The following is a 17,048-nucleotide window of genomic DNA, read 5'->3' on the forward strand; positions in this document are numbered from 1 at the left end:
AGTGTACCGTGTTTGATTTGTCTGAAAAATTTGGAGTTTTTCTGAGAAATGGAGCAGTAATGCAGCATCGACTTATTAAAATACATTTTAAGCCTTTTAATTTTCTGTGCTATTTTTGAAGGGGAAGGGAGGGAGGGGAGTTCCCTTAGGTGATGAGCAGTAGGCTCTATGAGGGGAATCCTTTGTGACTGCAGTATTAATCTAGACAGACATGAGGGGGTGGGGATGAGATGTGTAAAATGAAGTGGTTGGCAGGGACTAGTGCTATTGACACTACATGGAAGTAATGCTGGAAGAAAGTTGTCCCTTTGAAAGAAAATGGGCTCAACTCCCATTGAGTTGGGGGGTGGGAGAGGTCTCCAAATTGGTATTTGTGAGCAGCTGCTGCTATGTCCAAGGCTTGGAATTGGCGTGGTGAATCTAAAACTGTTTCAGTAGTGGTGAGCTGACCTCACCCAAGTTGTAAACCCTACTCTGCCTGATCCTTTTTTCCTGAGCCTCAGAGCTAAAATGCTCCTGAGCTCTTTCCTATTGGCTGGGAAGACCAATTGAAGTTCCCTTGCCCATGTTAGGAGGTGTACGCCTACTGAACTAAAGATAGAAACAGCTGGCCCTTCAGGCAGCTAAAAGCCTCCAGACTAAGAGGTGTTCCCCATTCGGCAGCCAGACTCCTTGAAATACCCTTTCAGTAATCCTACCGACGCTTCCATGTCTCTACTCTGCCGTAACAAAGGCTGTGGGCAGCACTTTGACCCTAATACCAACCTTCCTGGTGAGTAAATAATCCTGACCTGGCCAGGGACTCTGTGTGGGTATTGGGGAATGGTCAGCTGGGGGGCAGTATGTTTGAGGAGCAGGGAAAGAAACTATCTGCCCTAGTTTAATTGGTCTGAGTTATCTTCAGCCTTTGCTGTGTTTTTTTTTTTTTTTTTTTTTTTTTGACATTATATGGTAAGAAACCATAAACATAAACCCAGGGAAGAGGTGAAATGATACTTTGTATAGTTATCTTCCCTTCCTTGATAACTTGTACTAATGTCCACAGATTCCTGTTGCCATCACCCTGGGGTCCCAGTCTTCCATGATGCACTTAAGGTGAGGAATAGGTGACGGGGGTTAGCAAGAGCATTTCCCAGAAGAGATACCTAGGAAGCTAAGCTGATCTGGGTCTCTCGTTATCAGGGTTGGTCCTGCTGCCGAAAGCGAACTGTAGATTTCTCTGAGTTCTTAAACATCAAGGTAAATTATTTACGTACTTGGATTCTGCCCCCAATAGGATTCTGTTCCTAATCCTTATCTCCTTATCTATACTAGGGCTGTACTATGGGACCACACTGTGCTGAGAAGCTTCCTGAGGCCCCTCAACCTGAAGGCCCTGCTACAAGCAGTTCACTTCAGGAGCAAAAACCTCTGAATGTGATTCCAAAGTCAGCAGAGACCTTGCGCCGGGAGAGGCCCAAGTAAAGGGGAGGAGGCCCCTGGACTTTTCCTATTTTCATGCAGCTTCCTAGGAGTGATTAATGGGTCATTGGGTCATTGAGGACTGGGAACTAGAGACCAGGGATGTGAGGAGGGCCAGTTGTCAGGGTTTGGATGGTGTATATCCTGTGCCTTAGGGGTAATTTGTGTCTGGAAATAATGCCCTTTCCTCTAAGGTGGTATGGGATGATGGGATAGAGATCTGAATCAACAGAGTAGATAGCCCCTCACAAATACATCCTTAGTGTATAACAAAAGGGATTGTTGAGAATGACTTTTTTCTTTTTCTAGAAAAAAACTTTAAGATAAATCTCATATCAAGAAAAGGATGTATTATTGGCAGCCAGGAGACTGCAGAGAAAAATTTTGTGGGAATAATATGAGCAACTTCTGGAAGTCATATTAGGTCCACAATTAGATAAAAAGGAAGAGGGCTCAGTTCTGCAGAGAAAAGTGGTTAGGTTTAGAGCAAATGAGTACATGGGCAAGAGAAGTGCTCGGGATTTCTCTAGGGTTCAGGTATTTGGGAGGTCCACAGAGATGAAAATTGGCAATGGGGTTGCTACCCAACCTCTCCAACTCTGCCTCACTTTCACCAGGCTTCTTCAATTCCATTACTATCGGTGGGAGTGTTGCAGCTGGCAATTATAGCTAATGGTTCAGAACTAAATCACCACCCATAATCCTTAGGTCAGAGTTGCCTCTGAAGCTGCTGCCGCTAAATATATCCCAAGCCCTGGAAATGGCATTGGAACAGAAGGAATTAGACCAGGAACCTGGGGCAGGTAGGTGGGTCTTTAGTAGGATCAACTTCATAGACTGGAATTTAGTGGGATCAACTTCATAGATTGGAATTTAGTGGAAGTGGCAATTGAGTGGGGGGATGGATAAGTTCCTGACTGTGTTTCCCTTGCCCAGGACTTGACAGTAATCTGATTCGAACTGGTTCCAGCTGCCAGAACCCAGGATGTGATGCTGTGAGTGAGAGTTTTGAGGGGCTCAAGCACATGGCTGAGAGATGACTGGGTATAGATACAAGGCTAAGTAGGGTATACCTTAGAATGACCTGGTTCTCCTTTATCCTTCTTAGGTTTACCAAGGCCCTGAGAGTGATGCTACTCCATGTACCTACCACCCAGGAGCACCCCGATTCCATGAGGGGTGAGGGAGGGGACTGGGTGGGCTATGAGACAGATTTCTCCTAATATTTGGTTATAAGATGGGATTGGGGGTGAGAGAAGTCAGTTGAATTATCCTCTTACTTCAGGATGAAGTCTTGGAGCTGTTGTGGCATCCAGACCCTGGATTTTGGGGCATTCTTGGCACAGCCAGGGTGCAGAGTTGGTAGACATGACTGGGGGAAGCAGGTGAGCCCCAGCTTTTCTGAACTCTTGATTAGAACCCAATCTCAGAGGTAAATTCTCCTCCCTCTCTGTACCACGTGGCCAAGCTCCCTATCTTCTCCCTTTGGTACAGACCAAATAAGATTCTGCTCCTTATCCCTCAACAGCCCAGAGTCTTTGCAATATGAGGTTGTGTTAATCTTTTTGAGACTCTTTGTCTCTTCTCCATATGCATCGTGAGAACTCCTCCTTGGGTTAAGAATTTATTCTTACCACCTTCATTTTACATCTTCTCTTTAGCTGCCAGCATCTTGCCGCCATGATTGGCACCAGACAGATTCCTTAGTAGTGGTGACTGTATATGGCCAGATTCCGCTTCCTGCGTTTAACTGGGTGAAGGCCAGTCAAACTGAGGTGAGCAATGAATGATCTGATGTTGGATGGGATAGTGAATTGGGTGATACTGCAACCTCACAGGCAGACTTGCCATATGCTGTTAACCTGTAGGCTCTATAGTCGCCTATAGAAAGGAGAGCTATTAGGTCAGGGCTATCTGGCTGACCTGTGGATCACACCTCTGACCTGGTTGTCTGTTGTAATGACCTGCTCTGACCTTCTGGGTTTGTTACTACCCCTGTAATTCTTTTCCTTAGCTTCATGTCCACATCGTCTTTGATGGTAACCGTGTGTTCCAAGCACAGATGAAGCTCTGGGGGGTAAGTGAAGACCAGGGGGCACAGGAGTGGGAGGCAGATGGGGTGAAAGAGAGGCTAGACCAGAATAGAGGGTGTCTTGAGAGATGGAGTTGTAGTGGGAAAATTGAGGTTTTCTCTTCATTTGCTTTCATTTTTCTCTCTCTCTCCTTCTCTTCCCACTTCCCTCTCTTTGCCTCCTTTCTGCCTTCTCCCTTTTCTTCTCTCATTTCTTTCCTTTCTTTCCCTTATTATATTGTATTTTTCCTCCCTTATCTTTTTTCTTGCCTTATTTTATTTATTTATTTTTAGAGACGGGGTTTCTCCATGTTGGCCAGGCTGGTCTCGAACTCTGGACCTCAGGTGATCCGCCCGCCTTGGCCTCCCAAAGTGCTGGGATTATAGGCATGAGCCACCACACCTGGCATCGCCTTATTTTTTAATTATTATTTTTTTAATTGTACTTTAAGTTCTGGGGTACATGTGCAGATCTTGCAGGATTGCTGCATAGGTACACACATGCCATGGTGGTTTGCTGCCTCCATCCCCCCATCACCTACATCAGGCATTTCTCCCAGTGTTATCCCTCCTTAACCCCCACACTGTCCCTCCCCTAACACCCCATCTCTCAACAGACCCCAGTGTGTGATGTTCCCCTCCCTGTGCCCATGTGTTCTCTTTGTTCAACACTTGCCTATGAGAACATTTGGTGTTTGGTTTTCTGTTCTTGTGTCAGTTTGCTGAGAATGATAGTTTCCAGATTCATCCATATCCCTACAAAGGACATGAACTCATCCCTTTTTATGGCTGCGTAATATTCCATGGTATATATGTGCCACATTTTCTTTATCCAGTCTATCATTGATTCTTGCCTTATTTAAAAAAAAAAAAAATTTCTCTCTCATTTGTCACCACTCCACCCTGACCCTTTGATTTCCTCATTCTTTCTTCTGTTTTCCTTTGCTCCTCCTCAGGTCATAAACGTGGAGCAGAGCTCTGTCTCCTTGATGCCATCTCGGGTTGAAATCTCCCTGGTCAAGGCTGACCCAGGATCCTGGGCCCAGCTGGAGCACCCTGATGCACTAGCTGAGAAGGCTAGGGCAGGGGTTGTGTTAGAGATGGAGGAGGAAGAATCTGACGATTCAGATGATGATCTGAGCTGGACAGAGGAGGAGGAAGAGGAGGAAGCAATGGGGGAATAGTGACACCAGACAGTTCAATGCCTAGATAGGACCTCAGTGATTCCCTTAGAATCTTAGAGACCAGGATATTGTTGGCCATGTGGTATCATTGAGCAGCAGGAGGCTGAAGGAGGGGAGAACAAAACTGTCCAAACCATGCTGTTTTTTCCCATAAATAAATCTTGTATTCTTCAGTTTCACATAGTGTCATTCTCTCACCTCACTATCGAAGATTGTATTTATTACCCCCACTGTGTGTTCAATATCCATTGTGAAAACAAGCACATGCATGTTCAGTCTATTTCTCACAACCACCAGGTATTTACTGAGTACTTCCTATGTGCCCAGTTATGTGTTAGGTAGTTGATATAAATACCTGAGAAACAGAGGACTTACTCATTTCTCTCAACAAAGTAATAACCTGGCTGACAAGTCAAGGCCAATCTACACGAAATAATGATAAACATTATCAGATAGTTTAACTGAGTGCTAAATTGTGCAGTACAGTTTTTAAGAGCTGTAGGAGTTGAAAGAATGGAAAGGTTAATGTGGACAGTAGTAAAAAGGGAAGACTCCATGGAAGAAGTAAATTTTTTTTTTTTTTTTTTTTTTTTTTGAGATGAAGTCTTGCTCTGTCACCCAGGGTGGAGTGCAGTGGCATGATCTCAGCTCACTGCAGCCTCCGCCTCCCAGGTTCAAAGCGATTATCCTGCCTCAGCTTCCTGAGTAGGTAGGATTGCAGGTGCCTGCCACCACACAGGCTAATTTTTTGTATTTTTAGTAGAGACAGGGCTTCCCCATGTTGGCCAGGCTGGTCTTGAACTCCTGACCTCAGGTGATCCACCTGCTTCGGCTTATCAAACTGCTGGGATTACAGGTGTGAGCCACCACTTCCAGTGGTACATTTTCATTATTATTATTATTACTTTTTTTTTTTTTTTTTGACGGAGTTTCGCTCTTGTTACCCAGGTTGGAGTGCAATGGCGCGATCTCGGGTCACCGCAGCCTCCGCCTCCTGGGTTCAGGCAATTCTCCTGCCTCAGCCTCCTGAGTAGCTGGGATTACAGGCATGCGCCACCATGCCCAGCTAATTTTTTGTATTTTTAGTAGAGATGGGGTTTCACCATGTTGACCAGGATGGTCTCGATCTCTTGACCTCGTGATCCACCCGCCTCGGCCTCCCAAAGTGCTGGGATTACAGGTTTAAGCCAACGCGCCTGGCAATTATTACTTTTCTGAGACAGAGTTTTGCTTTGTTGTCTAGGCTGGGGTGCAGTGGTGCGATCTTGGCTCACTGTAACCTCCGCCTCCCAGGTTCAGGCAATTCTCATGCCTCAGCTTCCTGAGTAGTTGGGATTACAGGCACCCTCCAGCACGCCCAGCTGATTTTTTGTATTTTAGTAGAGATGGAGTTTCACCATCTTGCCTAGGCTGGTCTCGAACTCCTGAGCTCAGGCAGTCCACCTGTCTTGGCCTCCCAAAGTGCTGGGATTAGAGGTGTGAGCCCTCATGCCCAGCCTGGTACAATATTTTTTACTGCTTTGTTGAGATACAATTCACATACCACACAATTTATCCATTTAAACTGTAAAATGAGTGTTACTATTTTTGAGATGAGGTCTGTAGTGCAGTGGCGCCATTTCAGCTTACTGCAACCTCCACCCCACAGGTTCAAGAGATCCTCCTACCCCAGCTACCCGAGCAGCTGGGACCACAGGTGTGTGTTACCACCACGCTTAGTTAATTTTTGTATATTCGGTAGAAACAGGATTTCCCTATGTTGCCTAGGCTGTTTTCAAACTGAGCTCAAACGATCTGCCTCCCTCAGCCTCCCAAAGTGCTGTGATTACAGGTATGAGCCACCATGCCTGGCCTGTTATTTTTAATATACACACAGAGTTGTGAACCACATCAATTTTAGGACACTGTTATCACTCCACAAGACACTCTATACCCATTAGTAGTCATTCTAAATTTCCTCTCAAATGTACGGTCCTAGGCAGCCAATAATCTACTACTTTCTTCTGTTATGAGTTTACATATTCTGGACATTACACATAAATACAATCACACAACATATGGTCTTTGTTTTTTTTGAGATGGTGTCTCACTGTATTGCCCAGATTGGGGTGCAGTGGTGCCATCTCAGCTCACTCAGTTTCCCTAATGGTGAATGATGTTGAGCATCTTTTTTTTTTTTGAGACAGGGTCTCACTGTGTCACCCAGGTGGGAGTGTAGTGGTGCAATCTCTGCTCTCCACAACCTCCGCCTCCCAGGTTCAAGCGATTCTCCTGCCTCAGCCTCCCAATAGCTGGGATTACAGGCATGTACCACCATGCCCAGCTATTTTTTATATTTTTAGTAGAGACAGGGTTTCACCATGTTGGCCAGGCTGGTCTCAAACTCCCGACTTCAAATGATCCACCTGCCTTGGCCTCCCAAAGTGCTGGGATTACAGGCATGAGCCATTGCACCTGACCGATGTTTAGCATCTTTACATGTGTTTATTGGCCATTTAGGTACTTTATTTTGACTAACGTGTATTCAAATCCATTGTCCATTTGTTAACTGACTAATACGTCTTTTTGTTATTGAGTTGTAACAGTTCTTAATATATTCTGGAGATAAGTCTCTTTTCAGATATGTGATTTGCAAAATACCTTCTTTCATTTTATGGATTGTCTTCCTTTGGCATCCTTTGATACACAAAAATTTAATTTCTTTTTTTTTTTTTTTTTTTTTTTGAGACGGAGTTTCGCTCTTGTTACCCAGGCTGGAGAGCAATGGCGCGATCTCGGCTCACCGCAACCTCCGCCTCCTGGGTTCAGGCAATTCTCCTGCCTCAGCCTCCTGAGTAGCTGGGATTACAGGCACGTGCCACCAAGCCCAGCTAATTTTTTGTATTTTTAGTAGAGACGGGGTTTCACCATGTTGACCAGGATGGTCTCGATCTCTTGACCTCGTGATCCACCCGCCTCGGCCTCCCGAAGTGCTGGGATTACAGGCTTGAGCCACCACGCCCGGCCTAAAAGTTTAATTTCTTTTTAATTTTTTTGTTTCAAAACTTTTTTTTTTTTTTTTTTTTTGAGACGGAGTTTCGCTCTTGTTACCCAGGCTGGAGTGCAATGGCGCGATCTCGGCTCACCGCAACCTCCGCCTCCTGGGTTCAGGCAATTCTGCCTCAGCCTCCTGAGTAACTGGGATTACAGGCACATGCCACCATGCCCAGCTGATTTTTTGTATTTTTAGTAGAGACGGGGTTTCACCATGTCAACCAGGATGGTCTCGAACTCTCGACCTCGTGATCCACCCGCCTCGGCCTCCCAAAGTGCTGGGATTACAGGCTTGAGCCACCGCGCCCGGCTCAAAACTTTAATGATGTACAGTTTTTAAATTTAATTTTAATATTAATTTAATTTAATTTTTTTTGAGATGGAGTCTCACTCTGTCGCCAGGCTGGAGTGTAGTGGCACGATCTCGGCTCACTACAACCTCTGCCTCCCGGGTTCAAGTGATTCTCCTGCCTCAGCCTCCCGAGTAGCTAGGACTACAGATGTGTGCCACCATGCCCAGCTAATCTGAACTACAGTTTACTTTTCTCTTTGGTTGCTTATGCTTTTGATGTCCTATGTAAGAAACCATTACCTAATCCAATGTCATGAACTTTTGTTCCTATGTTTTCTTCTAAGAGTTACATAGTTTTAGCTCTTACATTTAGGTTATTGATTCATTTTGAATTAATGTTTGTGTGATGTGAAGTAGGGGTCCAACCTTATGCTTTTGCTTAGGGATATCCAGTTGTCTCAGCACCATTTGTTGAAAAGACTATTCTATCCCCATTGAATTGTCTTGGTACCCTAGTTGAAAATTAACTGACCGGGCCGGGCGCGGTGGCTCAAGCCTGTAATCCTAGCACTTTGGGAGGCCGAGACGGGTGGATCACGAGGTCAAGAGATCGAGACCATCCCGGTCGACATGGTGAAACCCCGTCTCTACTAAAAATACAAAAAATTAGCTGGGCATGGTGGCACGTGCCTGTAATCCCAGCTACTCAGGAGGCTAAGGCAGGAGAATTGCCTGAACCCAGGAGGCGGAGGTTTCGTATAGCCGAGATCGCGCCATTGCACTCCAGCCTGGGTAACAAGAGCGAAACTCTGTCTCAAAAAAAAAAAAAAGAAAATTAACTGACCATAACTGTGAAGGTTAAGAAGTCCAAGGCCAGGTGCGGTGGCACACACGTGTAATCCCAGCACTTTGGGAAGCTGAGGGGGGTGGATCACCTGAGGTCAGAAGTTCAAGACCAGCCTGACTAACATGGTGAAACCCTGTCTCTACTAAATAAAGAAAAAAAATAGCCGGGCGTGGTGGCACATGCCTGTAATCCAAGTTACTTGGGAGGCTGAGACAGAAGAATTGCTTGATCCCGGGAGGCAGAGGTTGCAGTGAGCTGAGATCGCACCATTGCACTCCAGCCTGGGCAACCAAAGCAAAAAAAAAAAGAAGTCCAGTTGACCCTTGAACAATGCAAGGTTGGGGCACTGACTCCCCATGCATTCAACTTCTTTTTTAAATTATTTATTTATTTATAGACAGAGTCTCACTCTGTTGCCCAGGTTGGAATGCAGTGGCATGATCTCGGCTCACTGCAACCTCCACCTCCTAAATTCCAGCGATTCGCATGCCTCCCTCAGCCTTCCAAGTAGCTGGGATTACAGGCATGCGCCACCATGCCTGGCTAATTTTTTGTATTTTTAGTAGAGGCTGGGTTTCACAATGTTTCCCAGGCTGGTCTCAAACTCCTGACCTCAAGTGAGCCTCCCACCTCAGCCTGCCAAAGTGCTGCAATTACAGGTATGAGCTACCACACCTAGCTACCACATAGTCGACTACTTTTTTTTTTTTTTTTTTAGACAGTCTTTCTCTGTCGCCCAGGCTACAGTGCAGTGGCGCAGTCTCCGCTCACTGCAACCTCTGCCTCCCGGGTTCAAGTGATTCTCCTGCCTCAGCCTCCTGAGTAGCTGGGATTACAGGTGCCCACTACCATGCCCAGCTAATTTTTGTTTTGTTTTTTTTTTTTTTTTTGGTAGAGATGGGGTTTCACTGTGTTGGCCAGGCTGGTCTCAAACTCCTGACCTTGTGATCCACCCACCTCGGCCTCCCAAAGTGCTGGGATACAAGTGTGAGTTGCTGTGCCCAGCCCATAGTTGACTTTTTAATTTCATTTAATTTTTAATTTTTTATTTTTTTAAAGACAGGGTTTCACCATGTTGGCCAGGCTGGTCTTGAACTCCTGACCTCAGGTGATCCGCCTGCCTCGGCCTCCCAAAGTGCTGAGATTACAAGTGTGAGCCACCACGCCCGGCCATGGTTGACCTTTGACTTCCCAAAAACTTAACTACTAATAGCCTACTGTTGACCAGAAGCCTTACCGATAACATAGAAAGTCAATTAACACATATGTTGAATGTTATATGTATTATGTACTGCATTCTTACAATAAAGTAGGCTAGAGAAAAGAAAATGTTATTAAGAAAATCATAAGAAAAAAAAAAAAAAGGCCGGGCACGGTGGTTCACACCTGTAATCCCAGCACTTTGGGAGGCCAAGGTGGGTGAATCATCTGAGGTCAGGAAATCGAGACCATTCTGGCTAACACGGTGAAACCTTGACTCTACTAAAAGAATACAAAAAATTGGCATGGTGGCACATGCCACAGTCCATCTCAAAAAAAAGAAAAAAGAAAAAGTCATAAGGGGCTGGGTTGTAATCCTAGCACTTTGGGTGTCCAAGGTGGACAGATCACTTGTGATTAGTTCAAGACCAGCCTGGGCAACATGGTGAAATCCTGTCTCTACAAAAACATACAAAAAAATTAGCCAGGCATGGTAGCTCACACCTGTAGTCCCAGCTACTTGGGAAGGTAAGGTGGGAGTATCACCTGAGCCCAGGAGATCGAAGCTGCAACAGTAAGTCATGATTGCAGCACTGCACTCCAGCCTGGGCAACAGAGTGAGGCCTTGTCTCAAAAAAAAAAAAAAAAAAAAAAAAGCCCGGGTGGTGGCTGACGCCTGTAATTCCAGCACTTTGGGAGGCTGAGGTGGGTGTATCACGAGGTCAGGAGTTCAAGACTACCCTGGCCAAGATGGTGAAACACCATCTCTACTAAAATACAAAAATTAGCTGGGCAGGGTGGCAGGCACCTGTAATCCCAGCTACTGGCTGAGGCAGAGAATTACCTGTACCTGGGAGGCGGAGGTTGCCCAGATCATTCCAATCCACTCCAGCCTGGGTGACAGAGCCAGACTCCTCTCAAACAAAAAAAAGAAAAAAAGAAAAAAAAATCATAAGGAAGATAAAATATATTTATTATTCATTAAATGGAAGTGGGTTATCATAAAGTTCTTCATCCTCATTCTTTTCATATTGAGTAGGCCGAGGAGGAGGAGGAAGATACGGGGTTGATCTTGCTATCTCAGGGGTAGCAGAGGCAGAAGAAACTCCACATATAAGTGGATCCATGCAGTTAAAACCCTTGTTCAAGTGTCAACTCTGCATTTGAATGGAAATCTGAAGAATGAGAAATTAATTTTGATGGGTGTGGAAGATTAGGGAGAGCCATACTAGGGCAAAAGTTGTTTTAATTTATTTATTATGTTTCATTTTACATTCCAAAAGTAGTACATTATCACTGTAAAAAAATTAAATGCAGAAGTATGTAGAGTAAAACATAAATGCTTTTTTTGAGTCTCTCCAAGCTTAGTCCCTTGCTATTTGTAAGCACTGGTAACATATCAGAGGTTGTGTTGAAGGAAGAAGATGAAAAAGTTAAGTGGAATGTGGCTAGATTAGCAGGAGCCTAAAATTCTAGGTCAAGGATTTTGAAACTGATTTAAAAGAGAGTAAAAAAGGCATTATAGGCCAGGCGCAGTGGCTCACGCCTGTAATCCCAGCACTCTGGGAGACCAAGATGGGTGGATCACCTGAGGTCGGGAGTTCCAGAAAAGCCTGATCAACATGGAGAAACACCATCTCTACTAAAAATACAAAATTGGCTGGGCGTGGTGGCGCATGACTGTAGTCCCAGCTGCAGGGGAGGCTGAGGCAGGAGAATCGCTTGAACCTGGGAGGCGGAGGTTGCGGTTAGCCATTGCATTTCAGCCTGGGCAGCAAGAGCGAAACTCCCGTCTCAAAAAAAAAAAAAAAAAAAAAAAGCCAGGCGCGGTGGCTCAAGCCTGTAATCCCAGCACTTTGGGAGGCCGAGGCGGGTGGATCACAAGGTCAAGAGATCGAGACCAACCTGGTCAACATGGTGAAACCCCGTCTCTACTAGAAATACAAAAAAAATTAGCTGGGCATGGTGGCGCGTGCCTGTAATCCCAGCTACTCAGGAGGCTGAGGCAGGAGAATTGCCTGAACCCAGGAGGCGGAGGTTGCGGTGAGCCGAGATCGCGCCATTGCACTCCAGCCTGGGTAACAAGAGTGAAACTCCGTCTCAAAAAAAAAAAAAAAAAAAAAAAGGCATTATAGGCCTTTAAAAAAATGTTTTTTTTTTTTTTTTTTTTTTTTTTTTTTGAGACAAAGGTCTTGCTCTGTCACCCAGGTGCATAGTGGTGTGATCACTGCAACCACTGCCTCCCAGGCTCAAGTGATTCTCTGCCTCATCCTCATGATTAGCTGTGACTACAGGCATGTGGCACCATGCCTGGCTAATTTTTATGTTTTTAGTAGAGACGGGGTTTTGCCATGTTGGCCAGGCTAGTCTTGAACTCCTAGCCTCAAGTGATCTGCCCCCTTCGGCCTCCCAAAGTATTGGGATTACAGGCATGAAGCACCGTTCTCAGCCAATTCTTTTTCTTTTGAGACAGAGTTTTACTCTGTCGCCCAAGCTGGAGTGCAGTAGCATGATCATGGCTCCCTGCAACTGTGACCTCCCCAGCTAAAGCAATTCTCTCACCTCAGCGTCCTGAGAAGCTGGAACTATAGGCGTGTGCTACCACGCCTAGCTTAATTTTTGTATTTTTAGTAGAGGTGGGATTTTGCCATGTTTCCCAGGCTGGTCTCAAACTCCTGACCTCAAGAGATCCTCCCGCCTTAGCTTCCCAAAGCGCTGGGATTACAGGTATGAGCCATTGCACCTGGACAAATGTAGATTCTTTTTTTTTTTTTTTTTTTTTTTTTTTTTGAGACGGAGTTTCGCTCTTGCTACCCAGGCTGGAGTGCAATGGCGTGATCTCGGCTCACCGCAACCTCCGCCTCCTGGGTTCAGGCAATTCTCCTGCCTCAGCCTCCTGAGTAGCTGGGATTACAGGCACGTGCCACCATGCCCAGCTCATTTTTTGTATTTTTAGTAGAGACGGGGTTTCACCATGTTGACCAGGATGGTCTCGATCTCCTGACCTCGTGATCCACCCGCCTCAGCCTCCCAAAGTGCTGGGATTACAGGCTTGAGCCACCGCGCCCGGCTAAATGTAGATTCTTAATAAGAGGAGGAATCAGGAATGATCTCTCTCTCTCTCTCTCTCTCTCTCTCTCTCTCTCTCTCTTTGGTTAAATGGTGTCTTGCTCTGCCATCCAGGCTGGAGTGCAGTGGTGTCATCATGGCTCAATGCAACCTTAGCCCCCCAGGCTCAAGTGATCCTCCCACCTCAGTCTTCCAAGTAGCTGCGGCCATAGGCACACACCACCACACCTCGCTAATTTTTGTATTTTTTGTAAAGATGAGGTTTTGCCACGTTGCCCAGACTGGTCTTGAACTCCTGACCTCAAGTGATTCACCTGCCTTGGCCTCTCAAAGTGCTGGGATTACATGAGTGACCCACCCACCGCACCCAGCTCATTAATGTAAATGTACAACATTTTTCTATCTTCTTATCAAAATCAGGGGACCAACAAGTGTTCAGAAATTCTGAAGAGAACAGAGGTGAGGAATCAAAAGTTCAAAAGTAACCCTTGTTGTATATAATTTTAATATATAAAATTTGAAGGTCAGGCAGGGTGGCTCATGCCTGTAATCCCAGCATTTTGGGAGGTCAAGGTGGGCAGATCACTTGAGGTCAGGAGTTCGAGACCAGCCTGGCCAATGTGGTGAAACCTCATCTCTAACAAAAATAGAAAAAGTAGCCGGGCGTAGTGGCAGGCACCTGTAATCCCAGTCACTCAGGAGGCTGAAGCAGGAGAATCACCTGAAACCGGGAGGTGGAGGTTGCAGTGAGCCAAGATCATGCCACTGCACTCCAGCCTGGGTGACAGAGCTAGACTCCATCTCAAAAAAAAAATTGAAATTTATAGCATTAGCAAAGTAGGTTAATAGCTCATTTCACAAGGCCAAAGCCTAAAACATGAGAAATTTTCAAGTAGGCATATGACATGAATAACAACAATAGCCATAGTTACCATTTCTGATACAAACTAACTGTACCAGGCACTATGCTGAGTGCTTTGCATGCATTATCTCAATTAATCCCCCATTTCCCACCATCAAATATCTACATATTTGCTCACATGAGAACAAATCCTCTCAGTACTATATTCTTCTCATTTCTTCCTACTGTATCCTATCCCTCAGACCTCCCCAGAAACCTTCCACTATTAATTATCCCTTCTCTCCTGTTTATTCAACATTTCCCTCTCATTGAGGTTTTTTTTTTTTTTGAGGCGGAGTTTCCCTTTTGTTCTCCAGGCTGGAGTGCAGTGGTGCAATCTCAGCTCCCTGCAATCTCTGCCTCCCGGGTTCAAGCGAGTCTCCTGCCTCAGCCTCCCCAGTAGCTGGGATTACAGGTGCCCACAACCACACCCGGCTAACTTTGTATCTTTAGTAGAGATGGGAGTTTCTCCATGTTGGTCAGGCTGGTCTCGAATTCCCAACCTCAGGTGATCCGCCTGCCTCCGCCTCCCAAAGTGCTGAGATTACAGGCATGAGCCACCACACCCGGCCTAACTTTTCTTATTTTTATTGCTTTTACTAGTTAAAAAGTAATAAATTTATCTGAAAAGTTTATTATAACGGCTTTTTTACTGAGACGGAGTCTTTCTCTGTCACCCAGGCAGTGCAGTGGCAAGATCTTGGCTCACTGCAACCTTCGCCTCCCAGGTTCAAGTGATTCTCCTGTCTCAGCCTCCCCAGTAGCTGGGATTACAGGTGCCCGCCACCATGCCTGGCTAATTTTTTTGTATTTTTAGTAGAGACAGGGTTTCACTATCTTGGCCAGGCTGGTCTTGAACTCCTGACCTTGTGATCCACCTGCCTCGGCCTCCCAAAGTGCTGGGATTACATGTGTGAGCTACTGAGCCCAGCCTCAAATATATTTTTAAAATATATTTTTTTGGGGGATGACAATAATAGTATTAACATGATAGTGTTAACCTTTCTTGTTTTTATTAAAATTAGCTCTTCAAGGTGGTTACTAACAAATCTTGATTTTTATTATTGTGCTAGGGCAAGATTTTAATCACAAAGTTCTTCCTCATCACTGAAATATCTGGTTTTCTTTATCCTTGGATGTCTTGAATCATCTGAAATTGAGGGGCCTCCTGAACTGGGTTTCCATTTTTTTGTTCTTCAATTTTGGCTTGCTGGAATACTATGGCCTGACTGAGGCTGTCAAGAATAGGATCCTCCCCTTCATCTTCAGTTTATTCTATTTCCTCAATTTCTTCTGGTTCAGGAACTTTCTTTCTTTGGAGGCTCAGGTTCTCCAAACATATTTTTCGGACAGGCATAACTTAAGTGTCCACTTTCCCCACGTTCACAGCACTTAGATTTATCAAAGTTTCGCCTTCAGATGAACTCAGCTGCTGCTCTTCCATTGTCAATAGCAATGTTTCCCTTTTTTTTGGAGACAGGGTCTTACTCTGTCGCCAGGCTGGAGTGCAGTGGCATGATCTTGGCTCACTGCAACCTCCGCCTCCCGGATTCAAGGATTCTCCTTCCTCAGCCTCCCAAGTAGCTGGGATTACAAGAGTGCACCACCACGCCCAGCTAATTTTTGTATTTTTAGTAGAGACAGGGTTTCACCATGTTGGCCAGGATGGTCTCAATCTCCTGATCTCGTGATCTACCCGTCTTAGCCTCTCAAAGTGCTGGGATTACAGGCGTGAGCCACCGTGCCCAGCGTTAATTTTTGTATTTTTTAGTAGAGATGGGTTTTCACAATGGTGGCTGGGCTGGTATTGAGCTCCTGACCTCATGATCTGCCCACCTCAGCCTCCCAAAGTGCTGGGATTACAGGCGTGAGCCACTGCACCCGGCCAGTGTTTGCTTTTATCATTCTACCAAATAACTTGTTTATTGCCCTGGTACAGTTTTGTGCAGAGTCTTTATCCAAAAATAAAATAAATGCAGCCCCTTTACTCTTCCTGATATCTTTATCTTTCATTATGGTAACCTTTACAACTTTGCCATACTTGGAAAATATCTGGTACAAGTCATTGTTTGTTAGGGAAAAGGGCAAGCTGGATACATACACTGTGCTCTTACTTGGAGCTAATCCCATCACCGATTTCTTCAGGTGTGGCGGGCCTGGGAGACCAGAAGAGTTCGAGCCGTCAGCTCAGCTGGGGCTCAACCTCAACTCTTGATAGCCGCTCGCAGCGGCCTTGGCATCACGAGTCCTGGGACTCATTTTTACACTCCTTCTTTTCTACTTGACCATTCAGCGATTCAGTTCCTTAGGACTCAGTCCTAGGATTACTCTCTTCTCATATAACTCTTCCAGACACTCTCAGTTATGTACATGACTTCAAATATCACCCCCATGCAGATGACTCACATTTTAATCTCTAGGCCATATCATTCCTCTGAGGCTCAAATCCAGTAAGCATGTGTTTGCTATTATTATTACTGCTGCTACTACTCTTTTTCTTTGCTGAAAGTTTTTTACCTCAGCGTGTTAGGAAAGTTGGATGATTTTTTTATTGAAGGGGGGCGGACACATCTCCAATATCCAATTTTATAATGTTTCAGTAAGAAAGTAGGATTTTCTTGACAGTCAGGTTTTGCTCCTCTGTAAAGTGATAACATGTTTACCACACAGTTGCTTCAGCTTCAGGATTAAAGGAGACTGTATTCACCAGCTGAGGGAGTACAGTATTCTGTATAGAATGCCACTGTGCTAGGCACTTCTACCCACATTATTTTATTTAATCCTCACACTAGCTCTGTGAGGTAGGTATTGTTATCACAACTGCTTATAGATGAGGAAACTAAGGACCAAAATCGAAATAGCTTGCCTGGGGTCATACAGCTACTGATTAAAACCTCAGGTATTGTTAAGAGCTGTCCTAGAGTCATTTGAAAACATCTAAAACCTAAACACCTAAAAGGGATCTTAGAAGAGGAGCTTGATACGACACG

General features: G+C 45.2%; 1 protein-coding gene and 1 pseudogene across 2 annotated transcripts; one reads left to right on the forward strand and one right to left on the reverse strand.

Annotated features, from left to right (window-relative positions):
- The first annotated feature begins 176 nt into the window (after positions 1 to 176).
- ITGB1BP2 (integrin subunit beta 1 binding protein 2) lies at positions 177 to 4,889 on the forward strand. 2 transcript variants are annotated; one of them, XM_003943098.4, is made up of 11 exons: positions 177 to 772; positions 1,046 to 1,095; positions 1,183 to 1,239; positions 1,315 to 1,460; positions 2,170 to 2,264; positions 2,398 to 2,456; positions 2,570 to 2,640; positions 2,747 to 2,846; positions 3,123 to 3,236; positions 3,476 to 3,538; positions 4,489 to 4,889. In XM_003943098.4, the coding sequence occupies exons 1-11, from the start codon at positions 709 to 711 to the stop codon at positions 4,714 to 4,716; spliced, it is 1,047 nt and encodes a 348-aa protein (XP_003943147.1). In that variant the 5' UTR covers positions 177 to 708; the 3' UTR covers positions 4,717 to 4,889. The 2 variants fall into 2 exon arrangements, with proteins under 2 accessions (XP_003943147.1, XP_074248191.1); XM_074392090.1 differs by lacking the exon at positions 1,183 to 1,239.
- Positions 4,890 to 15,140: 10,251 nt separating this feature from the next.
- On the reverse strand, positions 15,141 to 16,188 carry LOC120366620 (zinc finger CCHC-type and RNA-binding motif-containing protein 1 pseudogene; annotated as a pseudogene).
- Positions 16,189 to 17,048: the final 860 nt, after the last annotated feature.

The sequence above is a fragment of the Saimiri boliviensis genome, chromosome X (assembly GCF_048565385.1).
Source record: "Saimiri boliviensis isolate mSaiBol1 chromosome X, mSaiBol1.pri, whole genome shotgun sequence".
Lineage (NCBI taxonomy): Eukaryota > Metazoa > Chordata > Mammalia > Primates > Cebidae > Saimiri > Saimiri boliviensis.

Excerpts from the sequence above, each read along its gene's own strand:
- ITGB1BP2 (XM_003943098.4), top strand. The coding sequence starts at position 709 with ATGTCTCTACTCTGCCGTAACAAAGGCTGTGGGCAGCACTTTGACCCT. Across the intron at positions 1,096-1,182 it reads TCTTCCATGATGCACTTAAG|GGTTGGTCCTGCTGCCGAAA; the intron begins GTGAGGAATAGG and ends TCTCGTTATCAG. Across the intron at positions 3,539-4,488 it reads CACAGATGAAGCTCTGGGGG|GTCATAAACGTGGAGCAGAG; the intron begins GTAAGTGAAGAC and ends GCTCCTCCTCAG.